The sequence below is a fragment of the Corvus brachyrhynchos genome, unplaced genomic scaffold (genome assembly GCF_000691975.1).
Source record: "Corvus brachyrhynchos isolate BGI_N302 unplaced genomic scaffold, ASM69197v1 scaffold14, whole genome shotgun sequence".
Classification (NCBI taxonomy): Eukaryota; Metazoa; Chordata; class Aves; order Passeriformes; family Corvidae; genus Corvus; species Corvus brachyrhynchos.
The window spans coordinates 11,670,329-11,691,131 of record NW_008239110.1 but is presented as its reverse complement, the minus strand read 5'-3'; the positions used below and the strand labels follow the sequence as shown (position 1 = coordinate 11,691,131).

Genomic DNA, 20,803 nt, shown 5'->3' with positions numbered 1-20,803 from the left:
GCACCACTTGAGTGGGGATGTGAAGATCTGTGTGTAGCTTCTAAAATTGCTACCCTTTGCAGAGTTTCAGATTTCATCCTGGTAGCTAGGATGTGGGCTGAATGCCATTACAGTTTGCTATGTTAGGGATTTACTGGTGCTATTGGGTAACCCCGAAGAACACTGTGGATACCGCATTGCACAAAATTGCTGTCTTGTGTTTCTCTGGGGTGGAAGATGACTTCAGCTATTAACATAATTAGACAGATTTAATTTTTTAATTTTTTTTAAAATTCAAATGCTTCCTGTAAGTATGCAATTCAGACTTTCTGAGCTAGTTGTTATGGAACCGACTTAATTTCAGAGCGAGAGATCGGGTCTCAAGTTTACCGCACCAACTTTTATGACAGACTTTGTTTGGTCCATGTTTGTTCCAATCAAAAAATAAGATCTGAAATTGAGTGTACCTTTTGAAAAGAGTTCTGTTTTTAATTTCTGGAATGTGCTCTCCTAGTAATACCTTAACTGAGGTGTTTCTTAATAGGCTGGAGAGTGGAGAAGAAACAATTTTGTTTTGGTTTTTTTGTGGGGATCAGAGCACTGCTAATGTGCTTGGATGCCATAGTGATAAGCACTGTAAATACCCAAATGTGTGAGCCAACAACTGGAAATAAATTTATAAACACTAAATTCTTTCCATTATCGAAGTCAGCAATTGAAACATTTTCTGCTCTCCCACCTCTTGCTCTGTACTTTTAACTGTGCACATCAGAAAACAAAAAGGACATACAAACTCTGTCTTCCAATTTTCCTGGGGAGCAGAGAGAAATGATCACTAAACCCTCTGAAGGAAAATGTAATTCAGTTTGTTTGTGTTCAAGCTTGTTGTCTATAAACAGTGAACCACTCTTCTGTTGAAATAAAGTCTAAAACCAGGTGGCAATGCAGGTAGTAGCACTTAAAATAACCACAGTTTTTATGTCATGTGTTATGCTTTGTGTAAGCATGATGGGCTGTGTGCAATAGTGCTGGAGATTCTGTGGCTATTCAGGGAGGTGTGTTGGCAGTGAACCAGCATCCCATTCAGGTGCCAGGTAAATCTTACGGTTGGGAATTGAGATGCCACATTGATTTCTAGAATTATGGTGATCAAATCCCAAAACTTGCACCTAGGAAGGACTTCTTTTTGTGTGTGTGTGTAGTGCCTTCTTTTTGTTTTGAATACTTTAGCATGTTGTATCTTAAATGACTACAGAAATCATCTCACATATGCAAGTTGGAGTTGGGTTAGGGTTCTGTTATCTGCAGTAGATCAAGTCCTTTAATCTATGGCTGCTGATATAATTCATAGCGAGTGCGTTTCATTCCAGGGAGGATGAATTCAGTGGACCAAATGGTGCCTGACATATATACAATTTGGCAAAGGAACTTCTGGTCTTTCAGGATGAGAAACATTCTGTTAAAGCATTTTTCATAATTAATTACTTACATTTTCTTGCTTTTATGATTTAGTTGGATTTATTGCTTTCATTTAATTAGTGTGCTAATCATAAAATTTTCTAGACTTGTAATGTCTGGGCACTAAACTCTATCTTTTCTCTGGCATAGGAAGTGGGGGAGAAAAAACAACTTTAGAAATGGATTGCCAGTGAAAGAATGGGGAAATTCTAAACTGCTGTTAATTTTTTAAAAATTTATTTTAGAAATTATTTACAAAGCTAAATATTTTCGTTAGGAAAGCTGGGATAAAAGACTCTACTGGTCATTATGCATTTCTCTCCTGATTCAGTCTCAGTTTATTTAAGCATTGGTTATAGTTAAAATCAGATCTTTCAGCCAGTCTTGTCAAAGGGCACAAATGACCTTTAATTTTCAAGATACTTCTAAAAGAAAGTGACATACAGGTTCATTTTAATAGTGTGTAACTGTCATTATGTTACAGACAAACTTCTAGCAGGTGAAAAAAACACTCCTAAGAATTAATGTGTGCATGAAGTTTGGGGTTTTTTTCCTCCAGCCTTTAAAACTGTCCTTCACAGCTTCTTTGATGGTGGACGTATAAGGAAGTAATATTCCCTTCTGGAGTGGAGGCTTGTTTTTTGCAATACAGAAATCCTCCAAGGAGTGTGAGATTTGGTTCTAAATACACCCTCAGAATTAACACTCCTAATTTTACCTGTGTAATATTTCACATTTGCTCAAACTATTAACTGTCCTCCAAAAAACCTCTGCAGTTAAGTCCTCAGAGTGTGTGAAGGTTGGGGGTCCTGGAAGAAGACTTGTTTATGGGCAGTACAGAACTGTGAATGCCTCTCCTTTGTTTTGTGTTGTAGGTAAATTGTGTATTAGAATTGGAACAACTCTATGTTATTAATAGTCTTAGTATCATGGCTTCACAAGTGTGCCTGGAAAAGATAATGTTAAAAGTTGGAGTCAAAATGGTGAAAGCCAGATGGTGCACAAAAGCAAAGGGCTTTCCACATCTGTTTATTATCCTGTAATGAGTTTTGTGGGATGGAATCCAGTAACTTCCATATCTTCTTGTTGCTGCTGTTGCTTTCAGAAATATTTCTGGTAGTAGTAGGAACGTTGCTATAGGAAAATGCTGAGGATTCCATGTGGGTCTTATCCTCCTTTCCCCTGACTTTATTACTACATAGTTTTTCTTGAATTTGTGAAATTTTAAAAGGTAACCAGGGTAGTCAGTACTGCTTAGTGTAAAGAGCAGTGGGAGGAGAGCAGTGGGAGGAAGCAGGTAAAGTTTACTAAGTGACATTAGACTAGTTGTTGTAAGAGTTTGTCTCCTGTTCTTCATTTGGAAAGTGCGGATAATGGCGCTTAATTTTTCGAGTATAAAAAGTGACTTCTTCTGTAGGATATAGAGCTGTGCTAAAATCCAATTTAAAGTTAATCCTCTGTGACCTGAGCTGGGTTCCAGATGGTGACCTACATGTGGAGTAGGCTGTTAATTTGTTATCAAAGCCCTCTGATGTGTCCAAGAAACTTTAAGGGAAGGTGAGATTATTGTATGGTAAATAAAGGTTAGAGTAGCAAAGCTAAGAATATAAATGTTAGAAAATAGAGTGCTAAAGCTACTTCGGCAACATTGTATTTTACTTCTTTCTGTATTTGCTTCATGGGGTTTTACTAACATTTGTTTTCTTTTTGTTTTCTTTTTTTTCCAATATTGTATTTAAATATTGCGGTTTTTCCCAAATCTTGTTAAGTAATTATGTAGGCTGCTAGGTCTGCAACAGACCTACTCCAGTTGAATATTAGCTACTGTTAACATATTACCGTCTCTTACCATTTGGGGAGCAGCATCTGAAGGGGAGAGACTTCGTCCCAGTGAGTTAAGTTATTCTTGAGGCAACAGTTGAATTTTTGGGATTGCTGGGGATGATTTCTGGCCCTTGGAAGGGATTACTGTTTGATATGGGCCTTCCCAAAGTGTATTAAGTAAATTGCTTGTCGCCCATTAAGTGCTTCCAAGAGGTGCGCAGCAGTGGCAGTGCTGCAGCAAGGCAGGCTGGCTGCGCTTGGCGACCTGGCCTGACCTTGGTCTGCAGCAGGAGGAAGGAGTCAGACAGGGACAGTCTTGCTGTGAAGCAGTGAAAGCCATCAAGCAGTATCCTCCTGCCTCACTGGGCCCATGGCAGCCTCGCTGCTGTGGCTGCCCACAGCACCTGCTGCTGCCTGTAAAAGGATTTCTTTTTCCATCTGGGTAATGTACATGTGTTCTAATTGTACAGAAGTCTGTGTGATACTTGGAAGAGTTACCAGTTAAAGGGCTGTCAAATACTGGAACAGACTGCCCCGGGAAGTGTTTGAGTCACCATCCCGGGCGGTTTTCAAAAGATAACATGCAGATGTGGTGCTTGAGGCCATGGTTTTAGTGTGGGACTTGTTAGTGCCAGGTTAATGGTTGGACTCAATGATCTTGAAGGTCTTTTCCAACTTAAATGATTCTGTTCTATGATTATGGATTCAGGCTGGAGGTCCCAAAGTGAGAATACAGAAGTAAGTGAGGAGGATGACTACTGTGTGCAAAGCTCAGCTGGGGGAGACCAGTGGAAGAAATGAGGTTGAAGTGTGGGACTGGGAGAAAAAATGAAGGCACGTTCTGTCTTCCCCACTTGCATAGCCTGGTGTAAAACTGGAGGGTGCTGGTCCTGTTAGAGCTATTCCTGGTGGGCTGTGAACCAAGAGATCCACTGCTCTGTGGTGTGCAGAACAGGTACCAGTTGAATCTAAATATTTTAGTATTAATTTTTAATGATTTATTTCAATATAAAGACAGTCTTAGTAGGAACAGGGATTAAACTGTCATTAGTTGATAATTATCTCAAAAACACAGCCAGAAACTCCAGTCTCCTTGAAAGTGGGATTTAACCTTCTAAAGTTACTTGACATTGAATTGAGGGCTCTGTTTCTACCTGTAGTTATGAAGAAAATGTGAGGTATTGATGCACACCTTGGTCAACCACAGAGTTTTAACTCACTGGAATGACCGTGCTCTTTGGGAGCCCTCAGGTTTTGCTCTGGTCCCTTGTGTTAGAGGGGATCTCTTAACTCTCCTTGTGTGAGTCTTCACGTGCACGTCCTTTGCCCTTCACGTCTTAGGTGAGGTAGTTTTGCTGCTGAAAGGTGTCAGCCTAGCTAATCAGGGAATCCTGTTGTAGGAGATGGCAACAGAGGTAGGTTAGAGAGTTGGGATAAATAAGTTTCCTGTGGAGACTGAGAAAGCACAACTTGCATTTGTCTTGGTATAGGAAGGGGTAGGTATGTACCTGGTACTGGGTGTTCTCTTACAGAGAACAAAAATACCTTGAATTATCCCCCTCTGGAGGGCAGGGATGGATTTCTGTTCTGATGGGTTAAGTTACTCCAGTTTTTTTGAGTCATTCCTAGCTGGGGATGAAAAAGTAATGCCAGCGAGAGGGGGTATCTGGAGGCTGTTGAAGTAGATGGTATTTGTGGCGTGGGTATTGGTATCTTGCAGATACAGAAAGGAAGGAGAACAGATACATTGTGACATCCAGAGTATTTTTCCCTTTTAGCCATTACTTTTAAAGAAGGTCCTGGGGGGATATTTGATTTCTTCATGTCTTCACTGTTAAGTGCTTGTTGTTGGAAAATGGAATTGGAAGCTGTAGATGACCTTCATAAAAGGGCAAATGCAAGTTAAGATCTACACTTGTGAAAAATGAGACAACCAACCACAAAAGAAATTCCCTGTGGCAGTATAGGTTCTCACTCATACTTTTATTTCAACGAAATCAAGTTGCATGTTTGCGTGACTGCTGTTCTGGAATATTGCTTTATCCTCTTATCTGGGGGGGTGAAAATAGAGCCCATTAATCTAAAAATTGTTCTACTTAGTTATATAACTGTTTCTTAAAAATAGCTCTAGATGGCTGGAGAAGATAGATGCTATGGGATACAAATTTCTCTTTTGCTTGGCTTGTGCTCTTTTGCATTGAGCATCCATATTGCATGCATAATGTTTTTGACTATTTTGTGGTGGCCAGCTGCATGGTAACTCACATGTACTCCCCAGCAGCCTGTGAACATCCTGTAGCACAGTTTTCTCTCAGGTGCTGTACTGAGGATGGGGCATTTTTTTGTGTGTGTGGCACTTACTGCTGGGAAAGTTTAACTTTTTGAAAATGGTTGTTCAGAGCATTCTTTATTCTGTTGTACTTCTAGAAATCGCTATTATGTTTGGCCGTGGGTTTGTGATATCCTTGGTTAAAGAGGCAAAATATAAAATCAAAAGGTTTATTGTATTCTGGTAAAAATGAGTTCATTCTTTTAAGACATACTTCTATCTTAACATGCTCAGTTTTCTCATCTAAAGAGATTTTTGTGTAAGTTAGGTTAGCCTTTTTCTTTACAGATTAGTTTAGCAGATGGCCATTGCAAGCTTGGACCAATAGCAGTCATAAATAACTTTTTTTCAGTGACTGATATGGAGTAGAAATTTGCTCTTGGGCTTACCTGCTGTTTACTTTAGACTATTTGCTCAGATAAAATCTGTGAAATATTTTCTGCTTCAGTTAAATATCCCATGGTATTGTATTTGTCGCTTGTTCTTTTAATAAATCTGTACTTTCAGATTTCTCTAACATTGGCATCTGGAATAACTGAGTAGAGGAAGGAAAATAAGAATAGAATCTTGCAGTAGTTGACTTTGCTGTGATTTATTTTTCTCTGCTGAATAATCTTTTCCTGTAAAACAAGTTTTGCCTGCTGCTTTTTCAACTGTGTGCCTGTTCATTAGAGCTGCCCTTGTTGCACAGGACCGATGTCTGACTTCATTTTGGAGTGGCAGCATCCCACCTCTATACACTGCTACTTTCCTTTACAGTCCCCTGTTACATCATCTTCTGAATCTGGGTTTCATGTGAGTGAGCTAAGTTGACCCAGATCTGGCTCAAGAGTAGAAGTTACTAAATTTTTTCGAAGACGCTTCTCTTTTGGAGTTGCGGATTCCCCATCTGAGTATTATTAGCCTAGATATTGCTGGGTAAATTGGCACTTCACAGAAATATTAATAGGCAGTACTCTTTTTTTGTGTCCTAAAATATCAGTTAGGCTAAGATCCCTTGGGCAGGACAGATATACTTGGTGTGTATCTGATATGTTGGGGGCATAGGGGTTTTCTTTTTCCTCTCTGCATGTATATACCTAATGAGTATTAGGACCTCAGGTTTACTGTACCACTCACGTGTACTTGCCTTTTTCTGTTTGTGGAGTTTGTATTTGTTTTCCCCTATCAAAAATTGTTGCACTGCCTTGGTGCAGTCTCCTTGAAGTCAACTGTTGCAAAAAACAAAGTACTGTTAAACGTTTCTGTTAAGCTTTGTTAGTTGAAATACATGTAAAATTTTATTGAGTCTTATAATAATTGATACTGCCAAACAGCTAGTTTAAAGAAATTTTTTTAAAGCAAAATGTGGATCATTTTACCCAGTATTTTCTTGCACAAAAAAACCCCCAGCTATATATTTCAAGGGAATGTGTGAACTTTTAACAAGGAGTGTTTTGGATGACAGGTCATTCTACCAAATGTATTTTTAACTTCAGTTAGTATTGGGAACTTTGGCCTCAGATCTGGCTGCAGTGGCACATAGGAGAAAACTAACACTTTCTACAGAGCTTGTCTCGTGTGTAATGGTTTTTTAACTGATCATGCATGATGAAAGAAGAAAATGTATGATCTCTGTGTGCTTCGTTTTGGCACTGATTGTGGTTTGATCGCTCCTGTGCAATTTTCTGGGAAGATGCTCGGATTGCCTCTTAAGTTAGATGACAAGTGATGGAATTAAGAACTTGGCACTTGAAATGGGATGTGGAACGCAGAGATTGATTCGTAGTGCTAAGGTGAGTTCATGTGAAGGTGTGGCCCACTGTGTCACTTAGTTGTGTGTTCTTGCTGCTAGAATCTTAAGAACTTCACTACTGAGGTTTTTGCCAGGTCTGCTGTCTCAGAAGGCGTGGTGGGAACCTGATGTTAATGCACAGGGATGACCTCTCAAGCATGGGACAGCACTCTTTAAATAAATCAAAGCTGGTGAGTGTTGGCTGTGACCTCATGAGACTTGGTCAAAGAGCAGACTTGTGAAAGAGTATTTCAGTACCAGAAATACTAAAACTTAAGTAGTAGCTCCTAGAGCGTGTGTTCCTTGTCAGTACTGTGTTCTAGGGAAAAAACTGAATTTTCAGGTAAATCTAAGTGAATCAAGACAACCTTTCCCATGGTAAGCTGAAAACAGAATGTGAATAATGTCAAAATAGGGAAATACGAGTAATTTTCTTTGAGTAAATACTTTTCCTTTGCTCAGTAAAGAGGTACAATTTTGTTGTATTCAATGACAGTCAGTTTCTGTGTTAAGCTTTAATAAACTTTAGAATATATTTGTTTCCCCCTTCCTCTTTTTTCATATTATTTGCAGATGGACACTGTTGTCCTCATTACTTGTCTGAGTAGGATTGTTGCTACCTTATCACCTCTCTAGCAAACAAGGGAGAAGGTGTGTTTGCCTGAAGGGCATGGAAAAGAATGAGAAATCACAAATGGGGGAAATGTTAAGTTCATGAGCCGTAGAGGAGGAGGATAATGAAGATGGATACCAAGTGGCCAGGTCTTTAGTAAATTAGATGGGGTATGTTTGGCAAGTTTCTGTTCAAGTATGTTCATATGTATGTAGCATTCCTTTTGTTCGTAAGGATGTCTAAGAAGCTGTTTGCCATTTGCTGGAACTCAGCGTTACCTCTGCATTTCTTTCCTTGCATAAAGTGTCTATGCCATCCTGGTACTTATGTGTGCAGCTTTTACTCTTACTAGCATGGCTTTCTGCTCTACTTACTAAAAGTCCTTTAAACTTGCCTTGTAGTATTTTTTGATTTCTCTACATTGTAGGAGGCCTGTGAGGCTGTCCTATCATTTATTCCTTCTTCCATCTCTCTGCAGTAGCACTGCTCAGGGATAGTAGCTTTACCAGTATTTGACCTGAAGGAAAGTCCTAAAAGCAACAAAATTGCTTCACATTTTTGAAATCCTGTCTCAGCTGCAACCTTGTAAGTTCACATTCATATTATTCAGTGTCGTACTGTTCAAATTCTTGGTGAATTATATAGTTTTTTAATTCCTTCAACTTCTAAACCTAGCGAGGTTTTAGGTAGAACTTGCATTCATTTGGTGTGCAACGCAGTAGATAATGGAAAATCCCACACAATTAATGTGAAACAAAGTAGAACTGACTTGGAGTTTGCAATCCACATCTTATGTAAAAGAGTTCTGATTGATGCTGGCAGTACAGTGATGGTGATGGTGGAAAGCAGTGAACTTCCTTCTTTTTTCCAATTGACATTAATTGGACTTGCTTCTGAATACCACATGACTATTTCTGCTTTGAAGGCATAGATGTGACACCACCATCTCAGTTTACTGGCAGTAAGTATTTTAGTATTTAATATTATTTTAAATTAGCATTAGTTAGTATTGTTTTGCCTCTAGTAAGTTTTTTGTTATTCTTTTATAGTTCCTTTTTGTTTAAACACAGAATTTTATAAACAAGCAATATTTAAGAATTCTTTCTCATACAAAACTTGTTAAGTGTCTGACCAGTTCTCTGCTGTGTCTGCAGAGCTTCCTTCTGTGCTTCTACCACAGCCTTCTCTGATGCATGTTCTTATTTATCCTTTGGAAAAGAGTTATTTGCAGAGATTTCCTTCCTTCATTCACCTCCTATTTTGGCATAGTAAACTTGAAGGAATATGAAGAGGGCTTGTAAAAAGAATGGTGAAGAATCTGGACAGTACCAAAAAACCCCCAACAAACCAACCAAGCCCCAACCATTCCTGTGACTGCTGCTGCACCCTGGAAAGGCATGCTTTTGCTTCCAGAGAATGATGAGTCAGTGTGCTTAGGGCTTTTTGCTAGGACTGTCCTCCTGCCTGACCACTTTGAAATGTCTCACTTGGCTCATCTGATTATCTCTGCTGCATTAAGGCTGGTCCAGTCTATGAATAGGTAGGCAGGGAGCAACACACATGTAGCATCAATACTGCTGTCATGGTACATCATCCTACTGTGTTTCACCCAACTCCCAGGAGAGTCAGACACTTCTGTTGTTGAAAGCCACTGTTTTGGAGATTTCTGGGAAGCAGCCACATGCTTGTGTGGTAGATGGAAGACTCATGGCCCCTTCAGTCTTGTGTTGAATGCTGGAATTGTCTGTGGCTTGTTGCTGGGGTCCATGCAGTTAAGAGCTACAGAACAGTTCAGAGGAACGGACATCATATAATGAATGTCAGAGCTTTTGTTCACTAAACTGCAGCGAGATTCAAGACCTTAAATGCGTATAATGGAGGCTTGACGTCCCCTGTTTACCTTCTGCTTAGTTAATAAGAACAATTTAGTTTCTTTTCCTGGACTGGGATAAACTATGTTAGTGTTTTGGGGGGTGGGCGGGAAGGGAGGACAGGAAGAGAAGGTCAGCTGTTTTTAATACTGGTGTTTCTCTCCATGATCAGGGCATTCTAATTATACCCTGGATAAAATATCAAATTTCAAAGTCCTTCACACGAGGAAGGTTCTCTGTTTTCAATGGCATTAGATGAATGTGCATCCCATAAACACATGTATCAAATGCATTTTGGTTTTGATTAATATTGGGTAACTGTATTGGCTGATTACTCTGCTCCTGTTTGATAATATCTTATTGGGACCAGTGAAGAATTTGTCCCATGCAGAAGTATATCTTAGATGGGAGCTCTCATAGCACTGTTTTCATTTTGCAGCTTAAGAAGTTGTTTAGGGTTACAGTGAACCTTTTCTGACTTGTGTGTTTTGACTGACTGTTGGGCAACAGATAAGGATTTTAAGTAGCTGAATGAGGCTGGTGTCTCTGGCCTGAGAAATTACTTCAGGGGTTTTTCTTTCAGTAATTTAAAAAGCACAGAACAGGAAAATGCAAATGAGTAGGAGGCGGTCATTAACTTTATATTGAAGTTTCTTTCTTCTACCCCTCCTTCAGAAGAAAGTGCCTGCTGTGCTTTCTCTTTGTGATTAGTTTTTTTATTAAGACCAAAATTGACTCTATTACATTATTTTCTATGCCAGATAAGCAGTAATTAAATATTTCAGAAGTTTAACACAAGATGGTAAGAAAGCCATATGAAATGTTCTTCAGTTTTTTATTCCATCTGCTCCTGTTATGTGGTAGAAATCTTGTAATGTGTTTCTAAAATAGCGTATTTCAATTCTCTTATTTATGTGGCTTTGGAAGTGCTGGATCAGGTATTAAAATGTCATGCCTGTTAGAAAAGTACTCCAGGGAGTTTTGTGGTGGGCCCCAAAAAAAGTTATTAGGATAATTGAAAAGAAAAATTTGTCATATAATCCTACTTTTGCTGAAAGGAAAACCAGTAGCATCTAGCTACTTTTTTATCCTCCTGTCTCTTTCGGTTTTCAATAATGAGACCAGTTTTAAGCTTTGAAAGACTCTGGAGACACACAAGCCATGTTTAAGAGTGTTTGTAATCTTCATGTAAATACCAGATGAGTGAAGTATACCCCAAGTAATCCCAAAGAGAGAGTGCTTTCAGTTCTGAACTGGCATTTGCTTACCCCTGCCTGTATGGAAGGGAAAAACCTGCTGCTTGAATAAAGTAGTCTTTGGCAGGATTTGGCCAGATGGAGCTTATTCCTGTGTCTACAGAAGAAGTAATGTCTCTTAAGTTTCATGATGCTTTCTGTATTCTCTCCTATTTTCAATGAAATCTACAAATTTCCTGCTTTTTGTGTTGAGGGATGTTTCTGAATTGCAGACTGGTTCTCTTTCCAGCTGAGCCTGCAGGCAAGGCAGACTTAAGCAATATGCTCTAAGAAAATGTGTGAATTTTCTCATATGTTTCAGTGAGCGTTAATGGGAAGACTAATTAGGACAACTTGAAGCCAAAATTACTGTGTTTCTCTTTGAGACAAATTATTAGAGACATCCATCAGCTGTACTTGGATATAAGTGGCATTCCAAATTCAAATCTGATGGAAGAGTTTAGAATTGGAAGTGAGGAAAAGAAGTTTAAATCTTAACTAAAAATTAATTAATTTTTAATTTAATTAAATTTAGAGTAGAAAATGGAAAAATAAAAATGTACCACATGTTAATAACTCTAATAAATGTAGGAGATAATGCATTTACAATTATTAATGGTTTTAATTTTTGTTTGAAGATCATGTATGGGTAACATTAAGTCATTATTTTAGACTGAAAATGCTGTATTACATAGTACTATATATATTTTATTATTTTAAGTTTTATAGATACATGTATAGAGGATTTCTTTCTCCTTTCTCTTGCAGATGTAACATTTCTAGTCCTAGAAATATGCATAGCCTAAAACATAGATCAGTTCTTTTTGAATTCTAATATACTCTTATTTTCTTCGGCTATAAAAAGGCCTGGGACTGCTGCTGGACTGACTTTGTGCTGTGTCAGATTCAGCTTCTAGGTAAGGCTCAATACAAAAGTTAGTTTTCTTGAGTGTTACAAAGCCAGCAGCATCAAGATAAGGAGTTACCTGTACATGAGGAGATGCATTTCTTTCTGCTTTGCATTTCCATCCCTGCTTTTAACTGAGAAGGTAGGAGGGAAGAGCAGGAGTCTCTTCCTGCTCTTCTGCTGCATATTCTCCAAAAGCAGGACTCCAACCTGCACTTTCCATCTCATGATATATATGTTTGAGACTCCAGCTCCATCAGGTCACATACCTTTCTTGCTTTCTTGTCACAGCTTTGACATCCTCAGACAGAGGTGGCCATGTATCTTTATTTCCATAGCAGGGCTGGACGGGAAGCTGCAACCCCTGCTACACAGCATAGCCAGATGTACCCAATTTGTAGTGGCTTCTGATGCAAGTGTCTGATGTGCCATGAGAGAAGACAGGAGGCAGAGCTGAAAGAAGCCGATACTGTACCTGGCACAGGCAAATAGGTTACATGTGGTGGACATATCACAATTTGGAAATGAATAGTGCTGCAGTGTCACCATCTCTGCTGTTGCAGTATCTGTGGGCACTGTTGTGTTTGGTCAGAAGACTGTGATTCCATCTGCTTGAAATGGGTTGTGTGGCCTTCTGTCTTTCTCTGTAACATGTCCCACCTCTTGAGCAATATCAAGACAGAACAGCCAATAGAAATGATTCTCTCTGCAGTATAGAATTTTTAAGGAAGAAGTGCAAGGAAGAAGGAAGGTCTTTTGTCTTGCATGCAAAAAATGTTACCTCCACGTAAAGTAGCAGCATGATTAATCAGGTAGCAAGCTGGTCCATTTAACTTTATCATAGAATCAGAGAGTATCCTGAGTTGGAAGGGACCCACAAGGATTGTCGAAGTCCCACTCCTGGCCTTGCACAGGACAGCCCCTGAATGTGTTCTCTGGCCGCCATCAGCACCCTATAAATAGCTCTTAAACTTGGTCCACTTCAACCAGCACTGACAGTTCTGCCAAGTCTTACAGAGAGTGATGTTCTGTAACTACCATGAAAGTAGGCAGCTGGGTAGAAGCAAGAAACTGTGTGGTGTGAGCTTATGGCACTGAAACGAGAGGGTACGTGGTGAGGCAGGGACTCATTGGGAGGCAGGAGGGCTTCAGCAAGATTTGCTGCCTTTCTAGGAGTCCTGGCATTAACTATGTAATAAATAGGTATCAATCAAGGAACTGTCTATTCTTTTGTGGGCTATAATGCATTTTTCTCATGAAGAGTGTGACTGTAGGACTGTATTAATTTGTATTGGGCTGCAAGTGCAAAAAGTGAAGGAAGTCTGATCCCAAATAGGGAGGAATATTCAAGTTGCAGGTAAGGATATTTTTATTTGGATACATGGAAAAAGAAGTGCTACCATTTTTGAAAGTTGTTGCGCTGTTGGAAGCTCTCTTCCTTTTCCTCTCTATGGTGTGGTATATTGAGTCAAATACGTGCTTTCACAGTATGCTTAATTAATAATAATGTGTTCTGGCTTTCACCAAATCACATTAACCTAGTGTAGCCATTGAACTGGTTATGCCAGTTGTACTTGTAGAGCAATTTTTTTTTACTTTTAAATTATCACAGTATGAATTCATATAGTAGCTGACAAATCTCAAAGAAAGAGGTTCTCTCTAGGTTAGCATAGAAGAAATAGGGAGACTGTATCTGTCTTGCTTTTTGGCAAAAGGGAGACTAAAAGAATCTTTTAATTAGAGCAATTTCATTCTGTCTGTCTGCCATGAACCTGACTTGGTGGGAGCTGATCCTCTAATGAGAGAATTAGGTGTTTATTTCTGGTTGCCCACAGCCTGTGATGCTGAGCACATGTTGGTGGGTGTGTGAGAGCTCTCAGCCAGTCCCCAGTAATCTCTCCTTTTCCTCTCATATCTTTGTTCTGCTGTTCCCTCCTGAATATCATCTTCCTGATTTCTCTGTTCCTGATATTTTGACTTGGGAAAGATCTTATAAACTGATACACATTTTCTCTGTGGTGTTGTATTTGGGTGTGTAAGTATACAGACACTCACTCCTCCTGCCCCCACGCCTGGTGGGATGGGGAGAAGAATTGGAAGTGTAAAAGTGAAAAACCTCATGGGTTGAGGTAAAAACAGTTTAATAATTGAAAAGAAGAAAAAAATTGTAAGGAAAGTAGTAGAGAAATAAGAAGCAAGAAAGGCTGCAAATGAAAACAGTTGCTCACCACCAGCTGACTGTTGCCTGAGCAGCAGCCCCCCAAACCACCCTTCCCCGTAGTTTTATTGCTGAGCATGCTTCCATAGGATATGGAATATCCATCTGGTCACTTGGGGTCAGCTCTTCCAGCTGTGTCCCCTCCCAGCTCCTTGTGCACCTCCGGCACCTTTGCTGGTGTGGTGGGGTGAGAAGGTGAGAAGCAGAAAAGACCTTGACTATGTGTAAGGACTGCTCAGCAGGCACTAAAATATCCCTAAATCACCAACACAGTCTCCAGGACAAATCCAAAACATAGCGCCATATCAGCTACTGTGGAGGAAATTAACTCCTTCCCAGTCAAACACAGCACAGGAAGCATACTTGGAAATTGGTGAGATCCAGAAGGGATGAATAACTCTGTCCAAGTGACCATTATTAAACTGGCTTGTCTCCAGCACTGCCATTTTACAAAGTGCATTTATTGAATTGTTTTGCCTTTAAAAAATGAGAAGAGGGGTGATGGAAGAGGAACCAGTCTTGGGGCTCCTGAGCACCTCTACCATTTGTGGTATAGAAGCTCCTTAGTATTATGTGGGGTGGGTGAGAAATCCAGCCTGGCAGCTTAAAGCTGGGAAATGAGCAATGGTTTCTTTGGCTCACAGGCTGAGAATTCTATCTGGAGCTGCTGTTTCCAGTGCTTAGTGCACTTTTCTTTTTGTAATCATGACACCTGAACAAAAGATACTTAAAAATCTCTCACTTTAATTAAGTTTCCATTCTCATGGTTTGGAATGGTCTAGAAAGCCCTATTTTGTCAAGAAACCTCTTTCCTTCCATTTTGAATTTCACCTTGAATTTGATATTTTATCCTATCTGAATGAATGTTAATGAGCTCAGTGTTGTACTTATTTACGTGATAAATTTCTCTTCACAGATCATTCAACTTCAAGTGGTACATCATCATTTAAGCCCAGCCGATCACTGGTTTCTATTCCCACTGCCCATGTGATGCTGTCTAGTGCCAGCTCTTCACTTTCCAAACACAGGGAAGCTTTCAAGTCTGATGGCTCAAAATGGAGTACAAGCTTTGTGCGGTCAGGAGGAGGCAGAAATCAGGGAGCCCTGGACAATTCTCTTGACATGAAAGATACAAGACCTGTAAGAAAATGGTCCTCCTTGTCTAAACTCAGCTCACCAAATAACTTCAGCCAAGATGGAAGTAGTCATTCAGTGGAATACAGGGCTGGTACGGACAAAGCCGTGCCACCTCAATTAAGGACAAATGGGCCAAGTTGTTTGCATGACAGCATGGAGTTGCTAAAAATTGAGGACAAAGAAATGGGGAAAAAACGATCCTCTCTACTGGACTGCAAATACAAATTTGAAACGTGCAGCAAAGATGACTTTGTTTCAGATTCCCCAAGTAGGAGACATGCCTTAGACTTGACCTACAGTGCCTTACCTGAAAGCAAACCTATGGCAGGCGGCTGTGAAGCTTTTGGCCAGAGATACGCGACGCTGGGACAGCAGGCTGTGAGCGGAGCTCCCATACAGCCGGCAGTGAGGACTCAGATGTGGCTCAAGGAGCAGTTACGGGCAAATCCCCTGGACTGCAGGCCTGCTGAGGAGCCCTATGGCGTGGCTGCATGGCACATGCAGCAGCTTGAAGACTTCAGAGTAGCAGGTGACCAGCCTGTGCAGGTAAGCCTAAAGCTTGGTGTTTGCTGCCATCATGTGGCATCCTGTGTTATACCTGAGGAGTAACAGGCAGTTTTTAATGAAACAGGAAAGGAAACAGGTCCTCCTAACCAGGTGATGGTATTTTTAAGCTTTGATTGGGTATGTTGCTGCTTGTTTCTCAGTAGTGGTTGTTTGTTGGGTTTTCTTTTATTTCTGCTGTCTGCTTACAGTGTACTCTGATTCATTGTGCCTGTCTGCATGGGGCTAACATCTTTATCTGAAGCTGGATGTGGGAAGAGGCTCATCAAGTAGCCTTTTCATTAGTTTTAGAGTAACTGCATAGTGGGGGAAATATGAATGTATTTTGATCTGAATGAGCTTACAAAGATGCTGCATTTATATATTCAGGAAAACAAGAATGACTTTTGTGTACTGCAAGGATGAATGAATATTCAGTCTCATTATGCCTAGCACTTAAAAACTGAATTCAGTTTAGTATTAATGCTTCTTTTTTAACAAACTGAAATCAACTAACAGTAGCCAACAAATCTGGTTTATTTAAATAAAGTAATATATGGGGTTGATGCATCATACTTGAAATATTTTCATATTGAGAATATCAAGCACATAGTTTTAAGAGATAGGTAACCCTTTTCTAACATGGCAATTCACAGTCTTTGTTTCCAGCTCTTCCCCTAATGGGGAAGTACAGTTTGTGAATGAAGGCAGTATTTAAAATCTACATGTTCTTGTTTACCTGTGTTGGTAAGTTTGGCTTGGCTTGAGAAAAAAAATCCTGAGCAGTTTACTGTATGTAAATTTGTGTGAAAGGCATCTTAGAGTTAGACTAGGATGTTACCTGAGCAGAGATAATCTAGCTGTATGTCAGATTTCCTGTTTTCTTCAGCCTGAAGTACTTTAAGTGATTTACAAAGAGTTGTGCTCAAATTTTGATGTTCCTTCTGCTCTATATTGAATGAAAGAATGACAAGTTTAGAGATTCTTAACATCCAGTTTTGCTCTTAATGGTGATCTGGTTTTGTTTTTTGGTGGTGTGGTGAATTTTTGTTGTGTTGGGGTTTTTTGGGTTTGTTTTTTGCTGGTTTGTTGGGGTCTTTTTTAACTTCAGAAAATTGAAGCCAACTAATATGGCCAAACCAGTAGTAAGCCCTAAGGGTTTCTCTAAATACCTGACATTTTTACAGGTAGCCAGCCTTTACCTTTATTGCTGCAGAAACGCTCATCTTTCTCTAAGCATTTTAAAGATTTTGGTGCTGATAAACTCCCCAGGTAGAGAGCAGAGGCTGATGGGTTCCTCTCAGAGCCAAAGGGACAGAGACTGGCTCAGTGCTGAGGCTGGGTCCAGGGCACTGCCAGCTGGGCTCCTGGCAGTTGGCAGCTGCTGGTGGCTTTGAGGAGCACACGAGGGGTTTGGGAAGTGACAGCAGGGTACCGTGAGGGAGCTTGGGCTATCCATTAATTCAGGTCTTCCCAAACACCTGAAACGCGCAGCTGGCTGCAGCCACCAGTGGTGCTGTCTGTGAGATTTGTGATCAGATTGCTGTGCCTGGTGGTTCTCTTCTTGAATTTAAATATACAGAATGACAGAATGTTAAGGGTTGGAAAGGACCTTAAAGATCATCTAGTCTCAACCCCCTCTGCCATGGGCAGGAACACCTACTAGACCAGACGGCCCAAGGCCTTGTCCAGCCTGGCCTTGGACACTGCCAGGGTTGTGGCATCCACTGCTTCCCTGAGCAACCTATTTCTCTGTCTTCCCACCTTCACCGTAAAGAATTTCTTCCTAATATTCAGCCTTAAATTTCCCGTTTTTCAGTTTGTACCCGTTACTACTCCTTGTCCTATCACTACAGTTCCTGTGAAGGAATTCCAGTAGGCTTCCCTCAGATACTGGAAGGTTGCTGTGAGGTCTCCAAGCAACCTTCTCTTCTCCAGGCTGAACAACTCCAACTTCTTCAGCTTGTTTCCATAGGGGAGGTGCTCCAGTCCTCTTACCAACTTCGTGGTCTCCTTTGAACGTGCTCCAACAGTTTGATATTCTTCTTTATGTTGGGGACACCAGACCCAGATGGGGTCTCACAAGAGCAGAGTAAGCTTTATTTACTTATTTACTTCATTTAGGTATGTGTCTCTTCATCATGTTGTACGTGCCTTTACAACACTTTCTTTAGGATGGGTGTTTTAGAAATTTATTTTTTGTTTATATCAAAGCAACTCCCAGCTTTTGTCCTTCATGTCTCAGAAGTGCTTTCTCACTCTGGTCATGTTTAAATACAGTATGAAGGCAAAGTTAAATGTTTGAAACAAGTGAAGCCCTGTATGTGTTACCACAGTTACTTAAAAAGCTGTGTTTGGACGACAGAGCCAGCAGGGGGAACACGAGTGTTATTTTTCTTTGACTTCGATTCAAAACGGTGCTGCACCTTTCTGGGTTTTTGAGATTTGATACTTTGCCAAAAACTGGCTTGTTTGTTTGTTTGTTTCACCTGTAGCTTTTACATCTCCGTGGAGGAAATTCCTGATGGCCTTAGCAAACACTTTGATTGGTACAATCTGGAGTTGTGTTGCTGACCTTGAAATAGGATCTGTTTTATATCCTCAAGTGAGATGTGATTGTGAAATAGAACCCAGAGAAGGTTAAAGCATGTGCAAGAGCAGTGAGCCTTTGGGCTCTTAGAGGCATTGCCTGCTGTCCCTCCCTGCCCTCTGTGTCTTTCTGACAGAGGTTACAGCTGTAAGGAGGATAGATGCCAGAAACAAGAAACGAGAATGGTTCTTCCTGTCTTGGCACCTGTTTTCCAAAGAAACCTCAGCATCATTCTGCTGTGGCCTTTTTTCAGAGATCACATGTGTACCTGGAAACTGGTATTTTATTATTTCTGAGAAACCAAGAAAACTACAATCCTAAGTGGAATATATATGTAAGAGAGTAGAAGGCATAAGAGGAAGCTGATAATTTATAAAAGGGGCAAAAGCCACAGCTCTATAGAAATTTTTAAATTTTTCTTTTCCTTTTAGTGAGGATCACTTTTGCTGTTTTGCTTTTAACACATATATATGCTGATGGAAGTGGTTTTTCTAGGACTGTAGTGGTTTTTCTAGGACTGAAAAAAATAAGTTTATCATTATTTTGCTTTAAAACTATTATTGCCATGAACAGAGAATACAACAACCTTTGCTTTAACACACAGCAGCATTTCCCATTTACTGAACTAGGAGGCCATAAAAATCTAAATTAAAAGGCTCTATGTTTTCAAGCAATGGCATTTCTTTAAGTCTGATCGTATTATATATCCTGCTATGTGAATGCATGGTGCTAGTCCAAAAATTAGGTTTAAAATAAAAACATGCCTTTAAAATTGTTGGAGATCATATAATAAAAAGGAAAGCTTCAGAAGGTTGCATATCTACATATTAAATTTTCACAGTGTTTTAAGTATCACAGGATGAATCTCTTTTTTTCTAGCGTACAGAGCATCTGTATAATTTCTTCATGGTGTGCTAAATTGTGTCAGAATATTGCAGAGATAATAGGTGGAAATTGCTTAAGTGCATCTTTTCCCTTTAATGTACCAGGTTTAGTGGGGTTTTTTAATGAGGAAAACACTGGACTGATCATACCACGTATACAAAAGTTGCTGGTAATTAAGTTTTAATGCAATGAGAAATTTAGAGTTATTGTAACAGTTTTCACTGGAAAACAGAAAAGGAAGAAAGTGAACTGCGTGCATATCAAAACATTGGTAAACAAAGCTATAAAACTTCAATTGAAAAAAAAAGTCATAGCATTTTTCAGATAACAGTGTTGCCACATAAAACTTTATTCTTAAATGTCAACTCAAAGCTGGGGTTTTTTACAATCCTGTCAGATCAGAAAATTAAAAATTATTAATATCAACATTTTTCCTGTATCACATTTTGATGAAACCATATTTCTTAGGAATATAAAACTTTTTAACATGAGAGATTATCACTTTTAGCTAGCAGAGTGAGCTCCTTTACTGTGAGCCATAACTAAGCTTTTATGGTCTCTTCCTTTTGCTGTGAAGTTGGTAGCCCAACAAATGGGATTCCATTCATAATAATGTGCTTGTAGGTTCAGTCTGGAGTAAGTGCTAGCAGATGATGAGAAACCAAACTTGGACTGTGCTTGACTGCAAAAAGAGCCTTGGCACTGGTTAGCTGATAACTTTGCCAGCTTTATATGTCATCTCAGGAAAACGCATGTTTCAGTTTCAGCAGCGTATTTCAGCATTTGTTGGGGATTCTGTCATGTTCATTGCTGGCTGAGAGGAGGCTACTGGGATTGTATCTGGGAGTTGTTTCCCCATACTTTAATGGCAAAGTTTCTCACAGACTTCCTTGGTACGTAATTTTTGATCTGGAAATACATGATAGTTTGTGGCAGTAGGCTCATCTTCCTCAATTTATTAAAAAGGAATAAGTGATTTTATTGTTTTGTCAGGACCAACTGTTGTTACCATGGTTTCCCTAAGAAAAGGAAACTTCTGAATATACAGAAGGTCATGTAGACAATAAGCTTTTGTAGCCTCAAGCAGTATGTCAGTGAATAACCATTTTGTTGGGAAAACTGTTCGTACTCTGCTTTGGACTAGAGTGGGTTTCCTGTTTGTTTCTGTGTTTTTGGTGTGCTTTGAGCCATCTATGTCAAGCATCAGTGGGAATTCTCCTAAGTAGTACACAACTATGTAACCATTACCACATATATCTCTTGTATAGAAATTCACAGATTTTTTTTTAAAGCGGAATATTTCAAGATTATCAAAATAAATGATGAAGTGCTTATGGTGATGTAGCTGCGCAAAGTTTTCTGCTTTAAGTGTAAACAGATTGGAATTCATACTACTATAACTACTATCAACATTAGAAAACTATGGGTATATAGTTTGCA

The 20,803-nt window shown here is 39.7% G+C and overlaps 1 protein-coding gene across 1 annotated transcript in view; it reads left to right on the top strand.

Annotated features, from left to right (window-relative positions):
• Window positions 1–20,803, top strand: part of CEP85L (centrosomal protein 85 like) — a 140,878-nt gene that overhangs the window by 61,464 nt on the left and 58,611 nt on the right. The window contains exon 3 of the mRNA XM_008637796.2: window positions 15,125–15,891. Coding sequence (XP_008636018.1) covers window positions 15,125–15,891 — 767 coding nt within the window. The remainder of the gene's footprint in view (window positions 1–15,124; window positions 15,892–20,803) is intronic.